Below are 19,913 nucleotides of genomic sequence, written 5' to 3'. Positions count from 1 at the left end.
TGTGGAGGGAGGGGGTGCCATGAATACTGGCCAGCCGTCAGAAGACAAGTAATGGCTGGGAATCCCTCTCATCCAAAAAAGTTGCTTGCTTTTTAAGTCACCAAGTATCCCTGAGCTCTGAAAGCAGCAGCTGCAAAAAGGGGCGGTTTACGCCTGATGCAGCCGCATGAAGTGAAAGGGCACATCAGTTTGGAATGCTCCTTGTAGTAAAAAATAGCCTGCTGCAAGTAAAAATGGCACATGGGGGCCTCCAGCTCCACTTATTCCCTGTTGTGCTCTGGTTGGCAACCTTCAGTCTCGAAAGACTATGGTATAAGCCTACAGCACCTGGTATTCCCAGGCGGTCTCCCATGTTATGCTACTTTCCTATGTACACGTACATTTTTTTAAATTTAATGTAAGGGTGCACTCCAAAATGTGATTTCCAACCTGCAGTTTGAAGTGGTTTGATTTTGCCACTGCAAGACCTTGCCGCATCATAAGAAGAGCCCCAATGGATCAGGCCAAAGGCCCATCTAGTCCAGCTTCCTGTATCTCACAGCAGCCCACCAAATGCCCCAGGGAGCACACCAGATAACAAGAGACCTCATTCTGGTGCCCTCCCTTGCATCTGGCCTTCTGACATAGCCCAGTTCTAAAATCAGGAGGTTGCACATACACATCAAGGCTTTTAACCCGTAATGGTTTTTCCTCCAGAAACTTGTCCAATCCCCTTTTAAAGGCGTCCAGGCCTTTCACCATCACCACAGAAAATCGTCATTATCAATATTTATATACCACTTTTCAACAAAAAGTGGTTTGCAGAGCAAAATCCATCAAGAAATGCTTCCCTATCCCCAAAGGGCCCACAATAAGACCCGGAAGAGACACCAACAGGCGCCATGCTGGCATCAAATGCACAAAGGGGCAGCAAATGCACTCAGGCCCAGTAAGGGAGAGACGGCTGGACCGGTTGAATTTCAACACAGCCATGCTATGAAAAACTCAGAAATGGGGGGGGGGGGTGTTTCAAAATAGGTGGGTGCTGGAGGTGCCAAGGGAATGGATCATAAGAACATAAGAACAGCCCCACTGGATCAGGCCATAGGCCCATCTAGTCCAGCTTCCTGTATCTCACAGTGGCCCACCAAATGCCCCAGGGAGCACACAAGACAACAAGAGACCTGCATCCTGGTGTCCTCCTTGATATCGTCTGTGATGTCATCAGACAGCCAAATGTGCTTCTCCACCTAACACTGTCAGGTTGCCCAGGTCATCCCTGACTGGGATCATCTCCGCAGGAAAACCCTGGTTCAGTTTGTTTGTTTTTTTAATGGTATGAAGGCTGCTGAATAGAAGCTCTGTTCTGAAGTACAGAAGTACAGGCAGCAAATAGAGTGTGAAAACAAACCCACAAACCACTAAGTGGAAGGTGGGCATTCTAAAACTTCTCCCAGATCCCATTGCCTCCCCCCCACCACCAATTAATAAGCAAAATATCTGGTGCAGCTCAGCTCTTCTTCTTAGAAACCGTGGGCTGCAAAATCAAACAGGACTGAGATTGCCACATAAACTGGTGTTCTTGATTAAAGGAGGCCCATACGATGCACACAAACAACCATCTATTTATTACAAAGGAACTACATACTATCACACACAAAACCCCCGTTGACTTTTGCACGGATGATTGTTATTCCACAGTGGTTTGCTTCCTGCAATTCCTCTGTATGCGCTTCTATGAGCCTGAAGTGTCTTTCCTCAAAATTCATATGGGAGTTGACATCAGCTCTGCCATGACCAAATCACTAGGAAATCTTGGGCCCGATCCTATCCAGCTTTCTGGTTGCGGATGCAGCCGTGCCAATGGGGCACGTGCTGCATTCTGCGGGGAGGGGGCAGTCATGGAGGTCTCTTCAAGGCAGGGGAACCTTTGCTGTCTTACCTCAGGGCTGCATTGGTGCTGGAAAGCTGGATCAGACTAGGCCCCTAGTCAGGCTCACTTTGGGTTTAGCACCCATCTTGCTAATGAAGGCCAGGTTTCTGCCAATACTTTCTTACAGTCTGAAAATTCTATGGCTTTGCTCCTAGCTGGGCTTTTACATGCATAATAAGATTAGATGAGTTACTAAGGGCTATTTCTTAAAAACTCCCCTCTAATGGGTTCTAAACTGTTTGATAAAGATCTAGGTTAGCATGGAAGGGCCCTCATCAGCTTTCTCCCTGCATGGACTTTCTGATCCACAACTGCACCAGATGTGCTTGCAAAGCTCCCCCATGCCTGCCAATCAGAACCCTTTATGTTTGTAAGGCCTCTCCCTCTTTGTGGGTTCTTTTGTGCACCACTAGATGTGCACTGCATGTAAAGCTTCTCCCACAGGTGAGGCATGTGTACGGTTTCTCTCCCGTGTGGATTCTCTGGTGCTGCATAAGGTGTGCGCTCTGACTGAAGCTCTTCCCACAGGTTCCACACTTGTACGGTTTCTCCCCCGTATGGGTTCTTTCGTGCTTCACGACATCAGAACTGGTTGTGAAGCTTTTTCCGCACAACGAGCATTTATAAGGCTTCTCCCCCGTGTGGATCCTTTTGTGTTTCACCAGGTCTGAGCTGGAACGGAAGCTTTTCCCACAGGCTGAGCATTTACACGGCTTCTCTCCTGTGTGGGTTCTCTCGTGTTGTGTTAGTATCATGCTCTGACTGAAGCATTTGCCACAGTAGGAACACTTATAAGGCCTCTCTCCAGTGTGGCTTCTCTGATGTTTCACAAGGCCCGAGTTGGAAGCAAAACTCTCCCCACAGGTGAGGCACGTATAGGGCTTCTCACCTGTGTGGGTTCTCTCGTGCTGAATCAGATTGGAGCTCCGCTTGAAGCTTTTTTCACAGAGGGAACAGTTATACGGTTTTTCCTCAGTGTGAGTTTTTTTATGGTTAACAAAATTTGAGCTGGTAGTGAATCTTTTGCCACAGTCCGGGCACTGATAAGGTCTCTCTCCAGTGTGGGTTCTTTGGTGAGTCATGAGGTGCGCATTAGAGCAGAAGCTTTTCCCACACAAGTAGCATTTATAAGGCTTCTCTTCTGTGTGGAACCTTTCGTGGACAATAAGGTAGGAGCGCTGGTTGAACCTCTTCTCACACACAGAGCACTTATATGGTTTCTCTCCTGTGTGGATTCTCTCGTGTTTCACGAGGTCTGAGCTCTGGTGAAAGCTCCTCCCACAATCGGTGCACTTGTATGGCTTCTCTCCCACATGATTCCTTTTTTGATGGCTAATGAGGCTGGGTATGCTGCAGAAACTTTTGCCGCAATCCGAGCATATGTAAGAAGTCCCTTCTGAAGAGCTTCCTTCTTCTAACCCTGGGATGACACCCGGTAGGTCCTCTGGCCTGTGCTGAAGCTCATAAATCCCTTGCATCTCATGAAAGCTGGCTATGTCTGCCGCTGTTCCCAGCAATGGCTCGCATGGCTCCATCTGCTCAGGGATTTTCTGCTCAATGGCCGTCTCCTCCTTTGCACTCATTTGTCCACCGATAACTAAAATGTTAAAAGATAGAGAGAACACAGACACCGATCAATCGTTATACCAATTGAAGCAGGTGAACCAATTGCATGCCCATTGGGCACTGTGGGGGGTGCCACAGGAAACACACACTTCCCATGACACCCCGCAAGTCACAACATTTCTTTAAAAGCAATATGCCTTCCGGACGGCTCGGGTCCAGGGTATTTGAGGGACCGCCTCCTTCCCTACAATCCTGCCCGTGCTCTTAGATCATCTGGGGGGGGCCCTTTTGACTGTGCCGCCACTAAGAGATGTGAGAGGGGCGGCGGCCAGGAAGAGGGCCTTCTCGGTGGTGGCCCCCAAACTGTGGAATACCCTCCCCTTAGAACTGAGAACTGCTCCCTCGTTGCTAACGTTTCGGTGTGGACTGAAGACCTTTTTATTTCAAAAAGCTTTTAATTGTTGACAGGCTGGCTGGTGTTCTTGCTTTTATATGAAAATCCACGGGGTTTGTTTGTTTTTAGATTTTTTAATTATTGTAAATTGTTGTTAATGATTGTTTTTAATGTTGTATTTTTTAAAGTGTTGTAAGCCGCCTTGTGTGCCTGTTGGGCAAAAAGGCGGGGTATAAATTAATAAAATAAATAATAAAAATAAATTATGACCAGGAAGGCACCCATTGCAGAAGAGGCTGCTTCCACTACTGGGCCATTTCATGCTGCTGCAGTTTACTTTGCCCGCAGTTACCCTAAAGCAGGGGGCACCAAACCCCGGCCCGAGGGTCAGATCTGGTGCCCATTTTGAAACCCTTCAAAGATGAAACCCTTTGAATGGAGCTTAACATTTCTCAGGGGAGCCTGCTATCTTCTCCAGTCTCCCCCAAACACTGCACTGGCCAGCCACTTCCTCATTCTGTTGCTCCAGTGGGCTCTGAGCCTGGATTTTCGAGCAGACGCGGCTGGCCGGCACAACACTTGGGGGAGATAGGAAGGGGAGATGGCAGGCTCCCCTGCAGAACAGTAAGCTCTGGTTGCACTGGGGAGGGTTTTCCATTCTGCAGCTCTTCCAAGATTGGAGACTGCCATGCTAAAGCGAAGTCAGAGCAGTGCTTCCATGCAGCATTGAATATAGTGCTATAGTTTTCAGTAACACTCATTTCCCAGGGCCACCATTCTTCTATACTCCCAAGTCTTGTTTACATGTGCTTCTCTCTCTTTTTCATTACACCAAAGCTGAGATACAGTGACTGACACAAGACCATACAGGTTGCTTCCTGGCTGAGTAAGGATTGAAACCCCAATCTTTCTTTTCCAACTTCAGCATTGTCAAAATATGGACACTGGGAAAAGTCAGTTGCTCTGCCAGCCAGGGACCTACAGGGACAAGCAGTTATTGCCACTCCTGAACATGTCAGAGATGGTTGGTACCCAAAGCTATGAATTGTTCTAGTGCAGAGATGTCAAAATATAAGGCGCATGGGCTGGATATGAACTGCAGAAGCTCTTTATCCAACCCCCAGGATAACTAGCCTCTCCTATCACCACCAGCAGCTGCTCTCAGTTGCTGAAATACAATGTGCTACACCGGCAGAAGCAGCACTGCTGAAATGGCAAAGCTGGGAGAGCCCAGTTACTATACAGACCACCCCTTTAGCAGTGCCACTTTCGCAGAAGCGCTGGGAGGCAGAGACAGAAGGAAGCCTCATAAAGTGAGGAACAATATGGGGGAAAGAAAGACACAGAGGGGTGAGAGAGGAAGAAAGGAGATGCCACTGATGTACTGGGAGAACTAAATTATAATGTGGGCCGCCTTTCAACAGTGCCGTTCCTGCCAATGCAACACTTTGCAGAGCCCATCAGTCGCCGAGCTGCAAAGTGAGGCCTCGGCAGAAGCAACACTGCTGAAAGTGCAGTCCATGTGATGATTGGGCTGTCCCATATCTTGAAAATAGGATTGAGATTTGCACATTTTATCTTCTGTCATTTGCAGCTAAGGAGTTTCTACGTGCGAACAAAGTGCTTCTTTTTGGCCACTGTCTGCTTAATGATGTCACTTTCTGCTTAATGACATCACTCCCAGCCCTCAGCAGGTGTCATGAATGCTATGCGGCCCGCTGTATGAAACCGGCATGACACCCCTGTTCTAACAAAATAATGGGTGTCAACTATTTGAAAGAAGGGGAAAAGATCTATTTTATAAAAGGTTTTGGACCCACAGCTTCCTAGTCTGATAAGTCAATCTTAAGAACATAAGAAGAACCCTGCTGGATCAGGCCAAAGGCCCATCCAGTCCAGCTTCCTGTATCTCACAGTGGCCCACCAAATGCCTCAGGGAGCACACAAGACAACAGACACAATCTTCGTCCCATAATCTTGGAATATAAGCACACACAGGAAGTTCTCAGACTGGATGCAACCAAAATAAAAACAAGAACAAAACAAAAAAAAATCCCACATTTATCTACTTATTGGGGTATTTTCAAAGGCTCAGCATCCCCTTGGATTTCCTCTGAATTGCAGAGCCTCTGGGGAAAAGCCTTGTATAAATGATAATATTTTAAAGCTAGATGGACAGATGGGTTACTAACTTTTCAGCCAGGCTCTGTACCTCTGCTTTTGAAAGCAGTGGACTATGCAGATGCTGCAGGTGCTAATGTTCTACCTCCTGCTGTGAAAAGCTTCACCTGCACATCAAAGCCACAAGAGGCAGCCAGGGGGGTGTTTTATTGATTGGTCGGCAACTTTCATAGTCCAATAACTTGGCATTAGAGAGAAGACAGTCTCTTCTCCCACCCTATCCTGTATCTTCTGCCTCCAACAAGACTGCCAAGACAGAAGGGCAAGAGGTTGCCAACTGTCCAGTTGCTTCTCTGCAGCTGTGCTTTTAAAAGCAAACCCAGTGTGCAGAGACATCAGCCAGTACTGTATCCTGCAGCTATCTCCGGGTCATGAAAAAAAGTCTGCAGGGCTGATGATCTTCTTCACATCCAGTTGCCCTGAAAGGTGCCTGGCGCCACAGCTTTTCTGGTCAGTTGCAGCCACATCAAGGTTGCATTAAGAGGAGAAGAGCCTCAGTTTCCAGCCTGGCCTTGATCACAAGAGATCTGAATGAAAAATGCCTGCAAGTTGCACCAAGGCCAGGCAGCTGCAGCTGCACAGAGGCTGGCAAGGGGAGGTCGCTGTGCTCCCCCATTGTCCCTGGCTGCTGTGCCTCTCCTGCTCCTTTTGTCTCCCCAGCTAGGAAAACAACAGATAGGGGGCACATCCCAGCAAGGAATGACTCTCCCCCTCCTTGCACAACTCACCTCCACCTGAAGGCTGCAGCAAAAAGTGCCTGATCCTCAGATCTATAGCAATGCAAATGCCCGAATGGAGCAGGCTGAGCTGGGTGATTGCAAAGGCAGAAGGGGGGGGGGTGAGACCAGGAGGAGGCAGAGAGGAAGAGGAAGTGCACTGCTCACAGTCCCCCTTGCAGTTGCTTTCCATGGGCCTCTCTAGGCATCGTGGCGCTGACACGCTGCAGCTCCCAGTGCACTGATGCTGCAACGCCTGCCCTCCTTTTAAGGTGCCACAAAGGGCTTTGTTGTTCTCCCTGCCAGAGACTAATGCAGCTGCTCCTCCGGCAACAGCCACCGGCTTGGCGGAGGGAAGGAGAGGATAGAAAGCAATCCCTGACTCCTTCTGGCTTTGGCATATCCTAAATGGAAGCCTCTGATCTGAGTTGTACATGAATCTGGGCAGGGCTGGCCCATCTATGAGGCCGACTGAGACAGTTGCCTCAGGCAGCAGGTTGGCGGAGGGTGTCCCCTCACCTCCACTGCTCCTCCTACTCCCTGACTGGAAAAAGCAGCGTGGAGCAGAACTGCCAAGGAATAGGAGACTCCAACACAAGATACGTGTTTCCTCATGTACAAATCCCAAAGGCTCCAACACTAGCCCACCAACAAGCTCTCCCTTTTCCAATTCAGGGAGCAGAGGCTGGCACATCAACATGTTGGGAGGGATGTCAGCATTTGGCACACTGTCTCAGGCACCTGGAGGTTTTCAGTTGAACTGGAGGTCTTCAGCTTCCGGCCTGACCCTGTGCTTTTTCATGTCAACCCATGAAGAACTGGCCCACCGGTGTACACATTTGGTACACTGGCCCACCGGTGGGTCACATTTGGCCCACCGGTGTACACATTTGGTCCCTGTTGCGTATATGCAACATTGGGCAGAGATGGCTTTTTAAAGGTCTCTCAGTATCCAGTATGGCTTACTCTATAAATGTACCCAGGATTTCAGCTGGAAATCAGCTGGAATTTCAGCTGATGCATGCTACATCAGAAGCAAGGTTCATTGTATTCAATGGGATTCACTCTCAAGTGCTTATGTGCGCAACTTTGGAGTGCCACAACCTAATCCTGGCATGTTTCTGTAGAAGCAAACCAGTGGAAAGCATTCTTCAGGCTAGAATAGTCAAACATATCCAAATCTTGGTGAGGAAGGATCAACTTGGCATCTCCAAAGGGGAATCTTGTCTCATCAGTCTTTCAAAATTCTTCAGAGCAGCAGCGAACAGAAAAGTTTTGTCTACAATAGCTATGGAGATTACGGTTGATAGACTAACGTAATCTCGATTGATAGACTAACGTAATCTCTTAATTTTTCTAATCTCTTTTAAAATCATCTAAGGTGGTTGCTGTCACCATATCTTGTGGGAGTGAACTATGTACCATGTGAAAACATGTGTTCTTAATGTTCCTGCCACAGTTATATCTGCATTGATGCTAACCATGGTTAGTGTGAACTCAGGCTGCCTTTAGAACCTTGTACCCCGTAATACACATCATGGCTTGTACTCCGTAATGGATTTTTCCTCCAGAAACTTGTCCAATCCCCTTTTAAAGGCGTCCAGGCCAGATGCCATCACCATATCCTGGAACTCTTTGCCACAGGATGTGGTGATGGCATCTGGCCTGGATGCCTTTAAAAGGGGATTGGACAAGTTTCTGGAGGAAAAATCCATTACGGGGTACAAGCCATGATGTGTATGTGCAACCTCCTGATTTTAGAAATGGGTTATGTCAGAATGCCAGATGCAAAGGAGGGCACCAGGATGCAGGTCTCTTGTTATCTGGTGTGCTCCTTGGGGCATTTGGTGGGCTGCTGTGAGATACAGGAAGCTGGACTAGATGGGCCTATGGCCTGATCCAGTGGGGCTGTTCTTATGTTCTTAACCAAAGTATCAATCCAGGGCTGGAGACAGATTTCAAACTGGTTCTAAGGAAAGCTGCTCAGCATCACCTACAGTTAGCACTGACTCCAATGTAAGATGTGATAAATAAAGGAAGTTATTTTGTAAGAGCATATATTTCTCTCATGTGAGTTCTTAGATAATTAGTAATTCTCAACTTGGTACTAATGCTGCAATCCTATGCGCTCCTGAGAGTAAGCCCTCTTGAAGACAGTGGGGCTTGCTTCTGAGTAAATGAGCATAGGATTGTGCTCTAAATGTTTTACCACCACCCAAACTTTTAGCTGTGGGTCTATTTATGATTCACAAAATATACACTGTGATGGAAACTTTTCCTGCAGGTGGAATGTGGATTGTTTGTTTCCAGTGCACATTCTCTGCAGGGCTACCCCATCCATGAGGTTGATAGGAATCTCAGGCAGCAGACTGGCATGGGATGCCCTCCTGTGTCCACGTACTGCTCCACCTTTGCCTTACTGGATAGGAAAACATTCTATGTAGCTCCCACTGTTCTCTCCTCCACACTTCTTTTTCTGCTCTGCTATCCTCTTCCCTGCCAATCCAGGGAGTGGGAGAAACAGAGGCTGGTACCAGGTAAGGGGGATGTCAGCATTTGGTGCATTGCTTCAGACATGAGGAGGTTTTGGGCCAGCCCCAGTTTTTTTGATACTAAATGAGGCTCATCAGGCGATTGAGGATGATTTCGCTATAAAGAAAAATAAAGGATGCATACATGCATGCACCAGATATTATTGACTGTGTACAAAACAGAGGCAAGAGCACCTGTTTTGCACACAGAAGGTCTGGCTCAGTATAAGGCAGCTTTTGGGGTTCAAGAGAGGACAAAACTGAACCCTCAGCCATGCCCGATCTTGTCTGATCTCAGAAGCTAAGCAGGGTCAGGCCTGGCTAGTACTTGGATGGGAGACTGCCTGGGAATACCGGGTGCTGTAGGCTTATACCATAGTCTTTCGAGACTGAAAGTTGCCAACCATGACGACAGCTCTCAACTATAGGGTAGGGTATTGTTGGCTGATACAGCATTATTAAGTGTGGGAAAGCAATGCTTCTGCAGCCCTAAGCAACCCAAGGTGACTTCCCACTGACTTCTGGTCAGTGAAAGGCTTTTGCTTGTGATGGAGCCAGTAATTTGTTTGATTTAACTTAAAACATACCTTTCTGCACAAAAGTGCATTCAGATCAGTGTGCAAGGACCACACGTTATAAAAAAAAAATACTGTATACAGTCAATGAAATTGACAATAAAACCGAAAGCTCAGCAGGAGGAAAAATGAGGTGGGAGCCCAACATTATCCAGAATCCAGGGATTTATTGGAAATCTCCAGGTCTTGGTAAAAAAAGTCAGTGGTGTAGCTATGGCCGGTGCACAGCACTTTTGCAGGGAGCCTCACCGTGGCGTGCAAGTGGCCCCTCCCCCTCAGCGCTGTTCTGAGTGGGGGGGAGCAAATGGAGGCATTTGCTTCCATTTTGCTCCCCCCACCCGGAATGGCTCCGAAGAGGAGGGGAAGGAGCTGCTTGCAGGCCGTAGTGAGGCTCTCTGCAAAATCTAGTGCTTTGCACCCTCCTCCAGCTATGCCACTGAAAGAAGTCAATGTAAGATACACTGTGTGATCTTTTTCAGTGTAAACTTTATTGGCTATGGCATATATGGAACAAAACAAACACAATCCGCCCTCCCAGGCTCCCCCTCTTTTTCCCACACCAAAAAGAATACAGTGCTTGGCAAACTGAAAATTGCCCACCCCCAAAATCATTCCAGGAACCTGTCCCCAAATATCTACAATCACTCTCACCTATCCTTTCATATTGCTTCCTTTGGCAAAGCTGGTTCAGGCCTTTTGGATCATTCCATGTCCCCTTCCCCGATAAGAAAGATTCACAATCTTCTTTTAGGGCAGCATACAAAGTTCTCCCCATACCTGCTTTAATCCTCTCAACAACCCTGTGAGATTGGTTAGGAGAGAGAGTGATTGGTCCAAGATGATCCTGTGAGTTGAAACTGTGTGGCAATTGGGAACTATACCCAGGCCTCTCACCTCCTAGTATGACATTCCAGCCACCACATTACACCGTTACCCCTTCTACACAATCTCTTCTCTGTCGATGATGTCTACTGGGCTATCATGAGGTCAACAAAATTCCAGTTAATTGTGTTCATTTTAATTGATCAACCGAACTTCTACTTGAGAGTTTTGAAGTCACATACTTCACAGATGGGTACACACACTTTTTGTAGCAGGCAACACCTTAGAAGAGGCATTTCCATCCTGTGACAAAGCCTCTTCAAAAGCAGCACCCAACACTTGCAGTTTTTAGAAATATTTATACTAAAAACAATTGACATTTTCTGAAAACATCTTGCCTTATTATCAGGGATGTCTTGATACATAGTTAAAGTGTTTTTGATCAGTTAATCTGATTGATTAGGTATTTGAAGGTGGCAGCCTTTGGGTCCATGGAGAGTGTGGCCGCAAGTGAAAACTTTTCTCAAGGGTTAACACCTCTCTGCTCCTTCCATATAGATGCTGTGATCTTTTATACATATTTGGGGTCCCAAACCTTTTCCCACAGTCTATGCAGGTCAAGTCTTGTATGATTCTTCTGAGGAATAATTAAAAAACACCTGATATACAACAAATGCTTTTGCTACAATCTGAGCATTGATTCAGTTACTCTGTCTTGTGAGTTCTTTAGCATCTAATTTATGCGCTACAAGAGAAGCCATCTCAGAGCACTGATTCTGTTTTGCTCCTGTGTGTTCTCTGATAAGATTTGGGCTCTGACAAAAGCTTTTCCCACACACAGAACACTGATATGGTTTCTCTCCTGTGTGAATCCTCCGGTGCGTATTCAAGCCAGATGTGACGCAAAAGCCTTTGCCATAGTCTGAGCATTTATATGGTTTCTCCTTGGTGTGAATTCTTTGATGGGAAATGAGGTTTGTGTTTCTATTGAAGCTCTTCCCACAGTGCAAACATTGATGTGGTTTCTCACCTGAATGGATTATCTGATGGCTATTAAGTTCTGATCTCCTACAGAATCTTTTCCCACAGTCAGAGCATTCATATGGCTTTTCTCCCGTATGGATTCCCTGATGATTCTTAAGATACTGCCTCTGATAGAAGTTTTTCCCACATATTGAGCATTCATGCGGTTTCTCTACTGCATGGGTTCATAAGAACATAAGAACAGCCCCACTGGATCAGGCCATAGGCCCATCTAGTCCAGCTTCCTGTATCTCACAGCGGCCCACCAGATGCCCCAGGGAGCACACCAGATAACAAGAGACCTCATCCTGGTGCCCTCCCTTGCATCTGGCATTCTGACATAACCCATTTCTAAAATCAGGAGGTTCCACATACACATCATGGCTTGTTCCCCATAATGGATTTTTCCTCCAGAAACTTGTCTAATCCTTTTAAAGGCATCTAGGCTAGACGCCAGCACCACATCCTGTGGCAAGGAGTTCCACAGGCCGACCACACGCTGAGTAATATTTTCTTCTGTCTGTCCTAACCCGCCCAACACTCAATTTTAGTGGATGTCCCCTGGTTCTGGTATTATGTGAGAGTGTAAAAAGCATCTCCCTATCCACTCTGTCCATCCCATGCATAATTTTGTATGCCTCAATCATGTCCCCCCTCAGGCGTCTCTTTTCTATGCTGAAGAGGCCCAAGCACCATAGCCTTTCCTTGTAAGGAAGGTGCCCCAGCCCCGTAATCATCTTAGTCGCTCTCTTTTGCACCTTTTCCATTTCCACTATTCACCCATTATTTTTTTCTACTTCAGGTTGCTTGTCTTCTTTCAGTGATGCCCGACATGGTTCCCCTTCATTCTTGCTCTGCTCTTTGTCACCTTCTGGAATAAAGAGGAGATTATATACATTCATGGAAGATAGGAAATTACTTTTGGAAACTTCAGGCTCAGAAGACTAACTACCTCTTGCATACCCAGAGGTGGGAAATGCAGAGGTAGGGCTTTTGCTGGGGGTAGAGGAAAGGCAGCAGTGAGGAAGGGCTGTTGCCTTCATGCCATGGTTTAAACCTGGTTTGTTTTATGTAACAGGGGTTTGAACTGAACTACAATTCCTTGTGTTTATATGCAAAGCAGAACTTTGGCTTACTTCAAACTGTAGCCAGAAGCTTTCATTCATCTGCTCTTGTGAGTAATGGGGGGGTGGGCTACTAGCCCACAGCCCTCAGAATCTCATTCTTATAGTGGAAAATCATAATGCCTGGACTCAGCCTAAGCACCTCATAAGAACATAAGAAGAGCCCTGCTGGATCAGGCCTTAGGCCCATCTAGTCCAGCTTCCTGTATCTCACAGCAGCCCCACCAAATGCCCCAGGGAGCACACCTGATAAACAAGAGACTTGCATCCTGGTGCCCTCCCCTGCATCTGACATAGCCCATTTCTAAAATCAGGAGGTTGCACATACACATCATGGCTTGTAACCCTTGCTGACTTTTTCCTCCAGAAATTTGTCCAATCCCCTTTGAAAGGCATCCAGGCCCAATGCCATCACCACATCCTGTGGCAAGGTGTTCCACTGACCAACTACACGATGATGTCACTCTTAATGTAACACAGTCAGTGATACAGTGATACAGTCACACTGCCTCATGTTCTCATGTTCTCATGTTGGCAACCTTCAGTCTCGGAAGACTATGGTATCGCGCTCTGGATGGTGGTTCTGGCACAGCGTCTAGTGTGGCTGAAAAGGCCAATTCGGGAGTGACAATCCCTTCCACATTGGGAGCAAGTGCAGTCTGTCCCTGGTCTGTCTCCCTGGCTATGGGCCTTCCTTCTTTGCCTCTTAGCCTCAGACTGTTGGCCAAGTGTCTATTCAAACTGGGAAAGGCCATGCTGCACAGCCTGCCTCCAAGCGGGCCGCTCAGAGGCCAGGCTTTCCCACCTGTTGAGGTCCACTCCTAAGGCCTTCAGATCCCTCTTGCAGATGTCCTTGTATCGCAGCTGTGGTCTACCTGTAGGGCGCTGTCCTTGCACGAGTTCACCATACAGGAGATCCTTTGGGATCCGGCCATCATCCATTCTCACAACATGACCGAGCCAACGCAGGCGTCTCTGTTTCAGCAGTGCATACATGCTAGGGATTACAGCACGTTCCAGGACTGTGTTGTTTGGAACTTTGTCCTGCCAGGTGATGCCGAGAATGTGTCGGAGGCAGCGCATGTGGAAAGCGAGTCACACTGCCAGTGTCTAAATAATAAACAGGAAGCCCTCGTGCTTCCCTGGGCCTCATGTTCCATGGAAAGGAGATGCCCAAGATGACCCACCACTATCACACACAAGCCTCCACTCTTCAGATGCAACCATTTCTTACCGAGTGTGCTGGGACACCCTCCACCATTTTGCTTGATGTGGCTGCCAAGCTGCCTATGTGCACTTCCTGACAGAGCTGCTGCTGCTCTTGGGAAATCCGCAGGGAAATATCACCTGAAAATATCAGTTTTGGGCTGCAATCCTAACCACACTTTCCTGAGAGTAAGCCCCCCCTGAACAAAATAGGACTTACTTCTGAGTAGACCTGGTTGGGATTGTGCCCTTGGTCAAGTAAGGCACAAGATGCTGGTGGTGCTGGCGTCTAGCCTAGACGCCTTTAAAAGGGGATTGGACGAGTTTCTGGAGGAAAAATCCATTATGGGGTACAAGCCATGATGTGTATGCGCAACCTCCTGATTTTAGGAATGGGTTAAGTCAGAATGCCAGATGTAGGGGAGAGCACCAGGATGAGGTCTCTTGTTATCTGGTGTGCTCCCTGGGGCATTTGGTGGGCCGCTGTGAGATACAGGAAGCTGGACTAGATGGGCCTATGGCCTGATCCAGTGGGGCTGTTCTTATGTTCTTATGTTCTTAAGATGGGGTAAGTAAGGCACAAGGGGAAAAGAGACAAAAAGGAAGGCATCAACACAATAATGAAGCCTCCAAGGTGCACAAGGCTTTATCTCTACAGGTTTGCCAGTTAAAAGCACAATCCCAGACACATCTAAGTTCAGTAAGACATACTCCCAGCTAAGTGCATACAGGATGGCAGCCTTAAGGGTTTGTTTAAGTGAAAAGGGCTCTTTTTAAACACTGAGGCTGAATTCTTGTACAAATGTCAGCAGTTTCAAAGTTATTACATCCAGCTTTCCTTATGGTATATCTGCTTGATGCTATCCCTTTTCCAAAGCTTGTTTTCTAAAAAAGTTATTATAGAGTTTATATTACGTATTAACATTTTTTTAAACATGATGTATTCATGATTTCATTCACATGTATTCTATTTTAGGAGGCTGGCGAATATCTGTAGTGCCCCCAGTGGAGATTTGCAATGGGATAAAATAAATTGATATTGTATTGTATTGTACTGGCAACCTTCAGTCTCAAAAGACTCTGGTATCGCGCTCTGAAAGGTGGTTCTGGCACAGCGTCTAGTGTGGCTGAAAAGGCCAATCCGGGAGTGACAATCCCTTCCACACCGGGAGCAAGTGCAGTCTGTCCCTGGTCTGTCTCCCTGGCTATGGGCCTTCCTTCTTTGCCTCTTTGCCTCAGACTGTTGGCCAAGTGTCTCTTCAAACTGGGAAAGGCCATGCTGCACAGCCACACCAAGATCCAGGTCTACAGAACTTGCGTCCTGAGTACACTTCTGTACTGCAGCGAGTCATGGACTCTCCGCTCACAACAGGAGAGGAAACTGAACGCTTTCCACATGCGCTGCCTCCGGCGCATTCTCGGCATCACCTGGCAGGACAAAGTTCCTAACAACACAGTCCTGGAACGTGCTGGAATCCCTAGCATGTATTCACTGCTGAATAAATTGATACCTTGCACACATTTGAGGTTTCCTCCTTTGCCATCCCGTGCACTGTGGCATTAGCATAGCTACAGGGGGAGGCGACGTGGCAAGTATTGCAGGCCCCACAAAGTGCCCTGTAGCAGCCCCCTCCCACTTGCCATCGGAGCCATTCTAGGCAACCACAACAATGATGAATGGTTCCAACAGCAAGTGAGAGGGGCCGGCAACATGGCATTGTTGTCGTGCCTGCAATACCTACCACGCTGCCCACTCCAGCCACGCTACTGCACATGCTACTCCGGCACTAAGGCTGGACTGCTCCGAGCTAGATGGTGCAGCGGGGGTGGGGGGGTGGGAGAAAGTGTCCTCACCTGCTCCTCTTACTTCGCAGTCTTCTACTGACTTAGGAGGAAGCCCTCTGCCAGGGTCACCGCATGGAAACAGCTCTCAGACTCGTGTTCCTTTACCCAGCTCTGCATGTCTGGGGGCAGGATGACCAGAAACTGCTCCAGGATCACCAGCTCCAGGATCCGTTCCTTGGTGTGCACCTCCGGCTTCAGCCACTTGCGGCAAAGTTCCCTGAGCCTCCTGTATGCCTCCCGCGGTCCAGAAGCTTCCTGGTAGCAGAATGGCCTGAAGCGCTGGCACTGGGCATTCGAACTGATGGCCTCGTCATTCGTTAGCTCATTCAGTAGCCTGTCCTGTCTCTTTTTTGGACCGTTACGAACCTGCTGAGTCGTTCCATTACATCTGGACAGGAGTCTGATCACCCCCTCCTCTTTAGTCTGCTGGCTAGTGGCACCTGCTACATCAGTGGGCGCCAGGGAGGCCTCTGCATATGCCTCAGATAACCGTGGGCCGGCCCATCCATAGGGAAGGGGCTGGAGGGTCTTCAGATAAGCCTGCCACTGAGCTTCCCAGTGCTTGGACAAGATCCCTTCATCCGCTTCCTGTTTAACTTGTGTGGACCAGTCCAGACATTCCTCTTTCATCCCCACCTGGATGATACAAGGGGCATCTCCTGTCCCCTCCAACCCCATCTCTGGTTTGGGACCCACCATCTCTGTTATCTCCTCTTTCTCCATTTTCACCCTCTGGTCTGAAGAATCTTGGAGCTGAAGGCCCAAAACCAAGGGTCCTCCTTCCTGTTTGGTTGCCATTTCCTCTCACATGGGTTGACTTCAACTTCAACATTCAGCCAGTGGTTTTCTTTTTTGCCCTGGAGTTAGGCGGTTTGTCAGGACTGACAAGGCTCTCTGTCAACAACCCTGCTTTCCCGTCTTGGTTCTGCACCCTCAGCTGCATCTGTGTAGCAGGACAACAGCACCAGATTAATGGGTCACGTCATCAGCTCTATAGACCCTCAGGGTCCCTGACGAAACACTGAAGTGTCGTGGCAATCATTTTCCCTGCCAGCATGCATTTCTCCCTGCGGGAAAAGAACAAGCACAAAGAGTGCACATTTATTTAAAGATGATATAAAACAGTTTCATGTAGAGGAGCCATTTTCAACCACTGTGCCATGGCACAATCGTGTGCTGCGAGTGGTCCACAGGTGTGCCACAGGAATCTGGGGGAAGGTCATTTATTAATAGAACCAATGGGAGATGTGAGCACTCACTGGCAGCATGGTGTGCCTTGTCAATTGTCAAAAACCTGGTGGTGTGCCTTGACCATATTAGTGCCTTGTTAGTGTGCCGTGAGATGGAAAAGGTTGAAAATCACTGATGTAGAGTCGGATTGGTTGTCTATCAAGCCCAGTCTACTCTGACTGGTGGCAGCACTCCAGGGACTTGTACTGAAGTTGTTCCCAGCCCTGTACGGTTCTTTTACCCAAGACCTTCTGCCTGCAAAGCACACACTTGGCTGCCAGGAGATGGATGCTTCCGATGAAGCAGCTTGATACAGGTCAGACCCTGGTTCACCTAGCCCAGGATTGTGTGCTCTGGCTGGCAGCAGATTGAAGGGGGTCTCGGGCAGTGGGAGGTCTTTCTCAGCCCTGCAACTAAAGACCCTTTTAGACCCAAAAGACCCAAAGACCCAGGTTCTTTGACATGCATGGAATGTGCTTTAGCACCAATCAACCCAGTGGCATAGCTAGAGGGGGTGCAAAGCAGTACATTTTGCAGGGAGCCTCACCATGGCATGCAAGCAGCTCCTCCCCTTCGGAGCTGTTTTGGGCCACAAGTGCAAAACGGAGGCGATGCTTGCACGCTACTTGCACACCGCGGTGAGGCTCCCTGCAAAACTTACTGCTTTGCACCCCCTCTAGCTATGCCTCTGTTAGCTGCACATACACACCTTCCACATTTTGCACCTATCCACACATTACAAAGCTGCAATCCTCCCAGTCTTGCCACCAAATACACCCCTGGAGTCACAATCAATGAAAGCATTTGTCACACTTTCCATCCTTAGGTGTACACGTGTACAGTGTAACGTGTGAGCAGTCCCTCTTCTTTCAGAATTCATGCACAGACAGGCACACCACAGTGTTTTGCCAAATCCCAATCCACTGGGCCTTGTAAACCAGTCCAATCAATCAGAGTTGCCAATAAGCCAAGTTACTGTCCAAAGTCAGGTTCCAGGTAGGTCAGTCCAATCCATCAGGGTATCCAAATCAAAGTCCACAGCCAAAGTCCAGTTACAATCCAGTCTGATTCCCAATTCCATAAACCCAGTCAGTCAGTCAGTCAGTCTCCTACCTCCAACCTGCACTCCTTCAAAAACCCACCAAACCCTTTCTGCCTCAGGTGCTCCCTATATACCTGAGGGATCTCCTTATGCTCTAGTGCAGGGGTGCCCAAACCCCGGCCCTGGGGCCACTTGCGGCCCTCAAGGCCCCTCAATGCGGCCCTCAAGGAGCCCCCAGCCTCCAATGAGCCTCTGTTCCTCCAGAGATTTGTTGTAGCCCACACTGGCCCGATGCAACTGCTCTCAGCGTGAGGGCGACTGTTTGACCTCTCGCATGAGCTGTGGGATGAGGGCTTCCTCCACTGCTTGCTGTTTCACGTCTGTGATGCAGTAGCAGCAGCAAAGGAAAGGCTGGCCTTGCTTTGTGCAAGGCCCTTTATCAGCCTTGAGCTATTGCAAGACCTTCATTCATTCATATGCGTTCATCTTTACTATATTCATTTATGTAAACTTATGTAAATTTATTCAAATTTTAAATGTAAATTAATTCTTTTTTTCCCTGGCCCCCGACACAGTGTCAGAGAGACGATGTGGCCCTCTTGCCAAAAACTTTGGACACCCCTGCTCTAGTGGCTGCAGCTGTGCAGCACACCTCCAGCTACCACCTGGGCTTTAATCCCGCATTTACTCAGAGCAAGGGGCACTGTGGACACCACACCCTATCTCCTCGGTAATATCTTCCACAATTCCAATACACACAGTTGCACTGCTGCCTTGCCTTGCCTTGCACTGCTGGCTGCCTCCCTCTGGACTACCTGGCTCCAATTCCCTGTGTGTCTCCAACATTCCGTTCCAGGATCAGGAGCTGGCAAAGAAGGCAGCGCGGCCACCTTGGAAGAGGGCAAGTGGGCCTCAAAGCAAGTGGACAGCAAGCAGTGCGGCCATCTTGAAACAGGGCAGCCCTGTTACTGGCAAGTCAAGGCAGTGCCGCCATCTTGAAAGAGGGCAGGATGCCTAATAGAGACATTATGTACTCAGAAGCTCTGACTCCCCCACCCCCCCATATGCTTGGAGTTTCTTTTCTGCATTTAAAATGTGCATTGCTTGTGATAAAATGTGCATTGCTTGTGATAAATCTCAGTTGATTTCCTCTGCCTAAAGCATCTTTCAAAGCCATGGTTTTTCCAGGGGTTTCCAGGATCCCCCCCATGTATGACTGCAAATTAAAATCTGCAATAAGATCTTTGCACTGTTGCCCCAATCTTGCATATTAACACCACTTAAGCATTTTCCTGCAGCATTTGCTTGCAACATTGGAGCAACAAATTGCAACATTGGAGCAACAAAAACCACAATCAAACAATCAATCAAATGACTTTTTATTAAGTCACTTTTCTCACCACTTTTCTCAAATTGGAGAATGATGGAATATTGTATTGTACACCGCTCCGAGCATAGGAAAGGCAGTATGTATATTTCCTCATATAGGAGCACTCAAAAATGGATCAGAAAAATATTAAGTTTTAATGCATCAGAGTTGTGCAGACAAATCACCGCAGTTGTCTTCAGTAGAAAAGTCACGTCAGGTCAGAATCAGCTTGAAAGCTGAACCATGGCTGCAATTGTGTACACTAGTGATTCTCAGCCTATGGGTCGGGACCCATTAGGTGGGTCGTGAGCCAATTTCAGGTGGGTCCCCATTCATTTCAATATATTAGACTTGGTGCTATTATGGTATGTGACTGC

General features: G+C 48.0%; 1 protein-coding gene across 1 annotated transcript; it reads right to left on the bottom strand.

The window, feature by feature from the left end:
- Positions 1 to 1,600: 1,600 nt before the first annotated feature.
- Positions 1,601 to 19,096, bottom strand: LOC136639156 (zinc finger protein 271-like). Its single transcript, XM_066613166.1, has 5 exons — positions 18,951 to 19,096; positions 15,937 to 16,962; positions 11,537 to 11,895; positions 6,782 to 7,112; positions 1,601 to 3,509 (listed from the first exon to the last, which is right to left on the bottom strand). The coding sequence occupies exons 2-5, from the start codon at positions 16,691 to 16,693 to the stop codon at positions 2,275 to 2,277; spliced, it is 2,682 nt and encodes an 893-aa protein (XP_066469263.1). The 5' UTR covers positions 16,694 to 16,962; positions 18,951 to 19,096; the 3' UTR covers positions 1,601 to 2,274.
- Positions 19,097 to 19,913: the final 817 nt, after the last annotated feature.

The sequence above is a fragment of the Tiliqua scincoides genome, chromosome 2 (assembly GCF_035046505.1).
Source record: "Tiliqua scincoides isolate rTilSci1 chromosome 2, rTilSci1.hap2, whole genome shotgun sequence".
In the NCBI taxonomy this organism is placed as follows: Eukaryota; Metazoa; Chordata; class Lepidosauria; order Squamata; family Scincidae; genus Tiliqua; species Tiliqua scincoides.
The sequence above is the reverse complement of the archived record's forward strand: the minus strand, read 5'-3'. Positions and strand labels throughout refer to the sequence as shown.

Coding starts and splice junctions, on each gene's coding strand:
- LOC136639156 (XM_066613166.1), bottom strand. CDS start 16,693: ATGGCAACCAAACAGGAAGGAGGACCCTTGGTTTTGGGCCTTCAGCTC. Junction 7,113..11,536: donor AGAAACCATATCAGTGTTCT/GTGTGTGGGAAA, acceptor CCCTCCGCCAAG/CCGGTGGCTGTTGCCGGAGG. Junction 3,510..6,781: donor GCTGCAGCCTTCAGGTGGAG/GTGAGTTGTGCA, acceptor TTAACATTTTAG/TTATCGGTGGACAAATGAGT.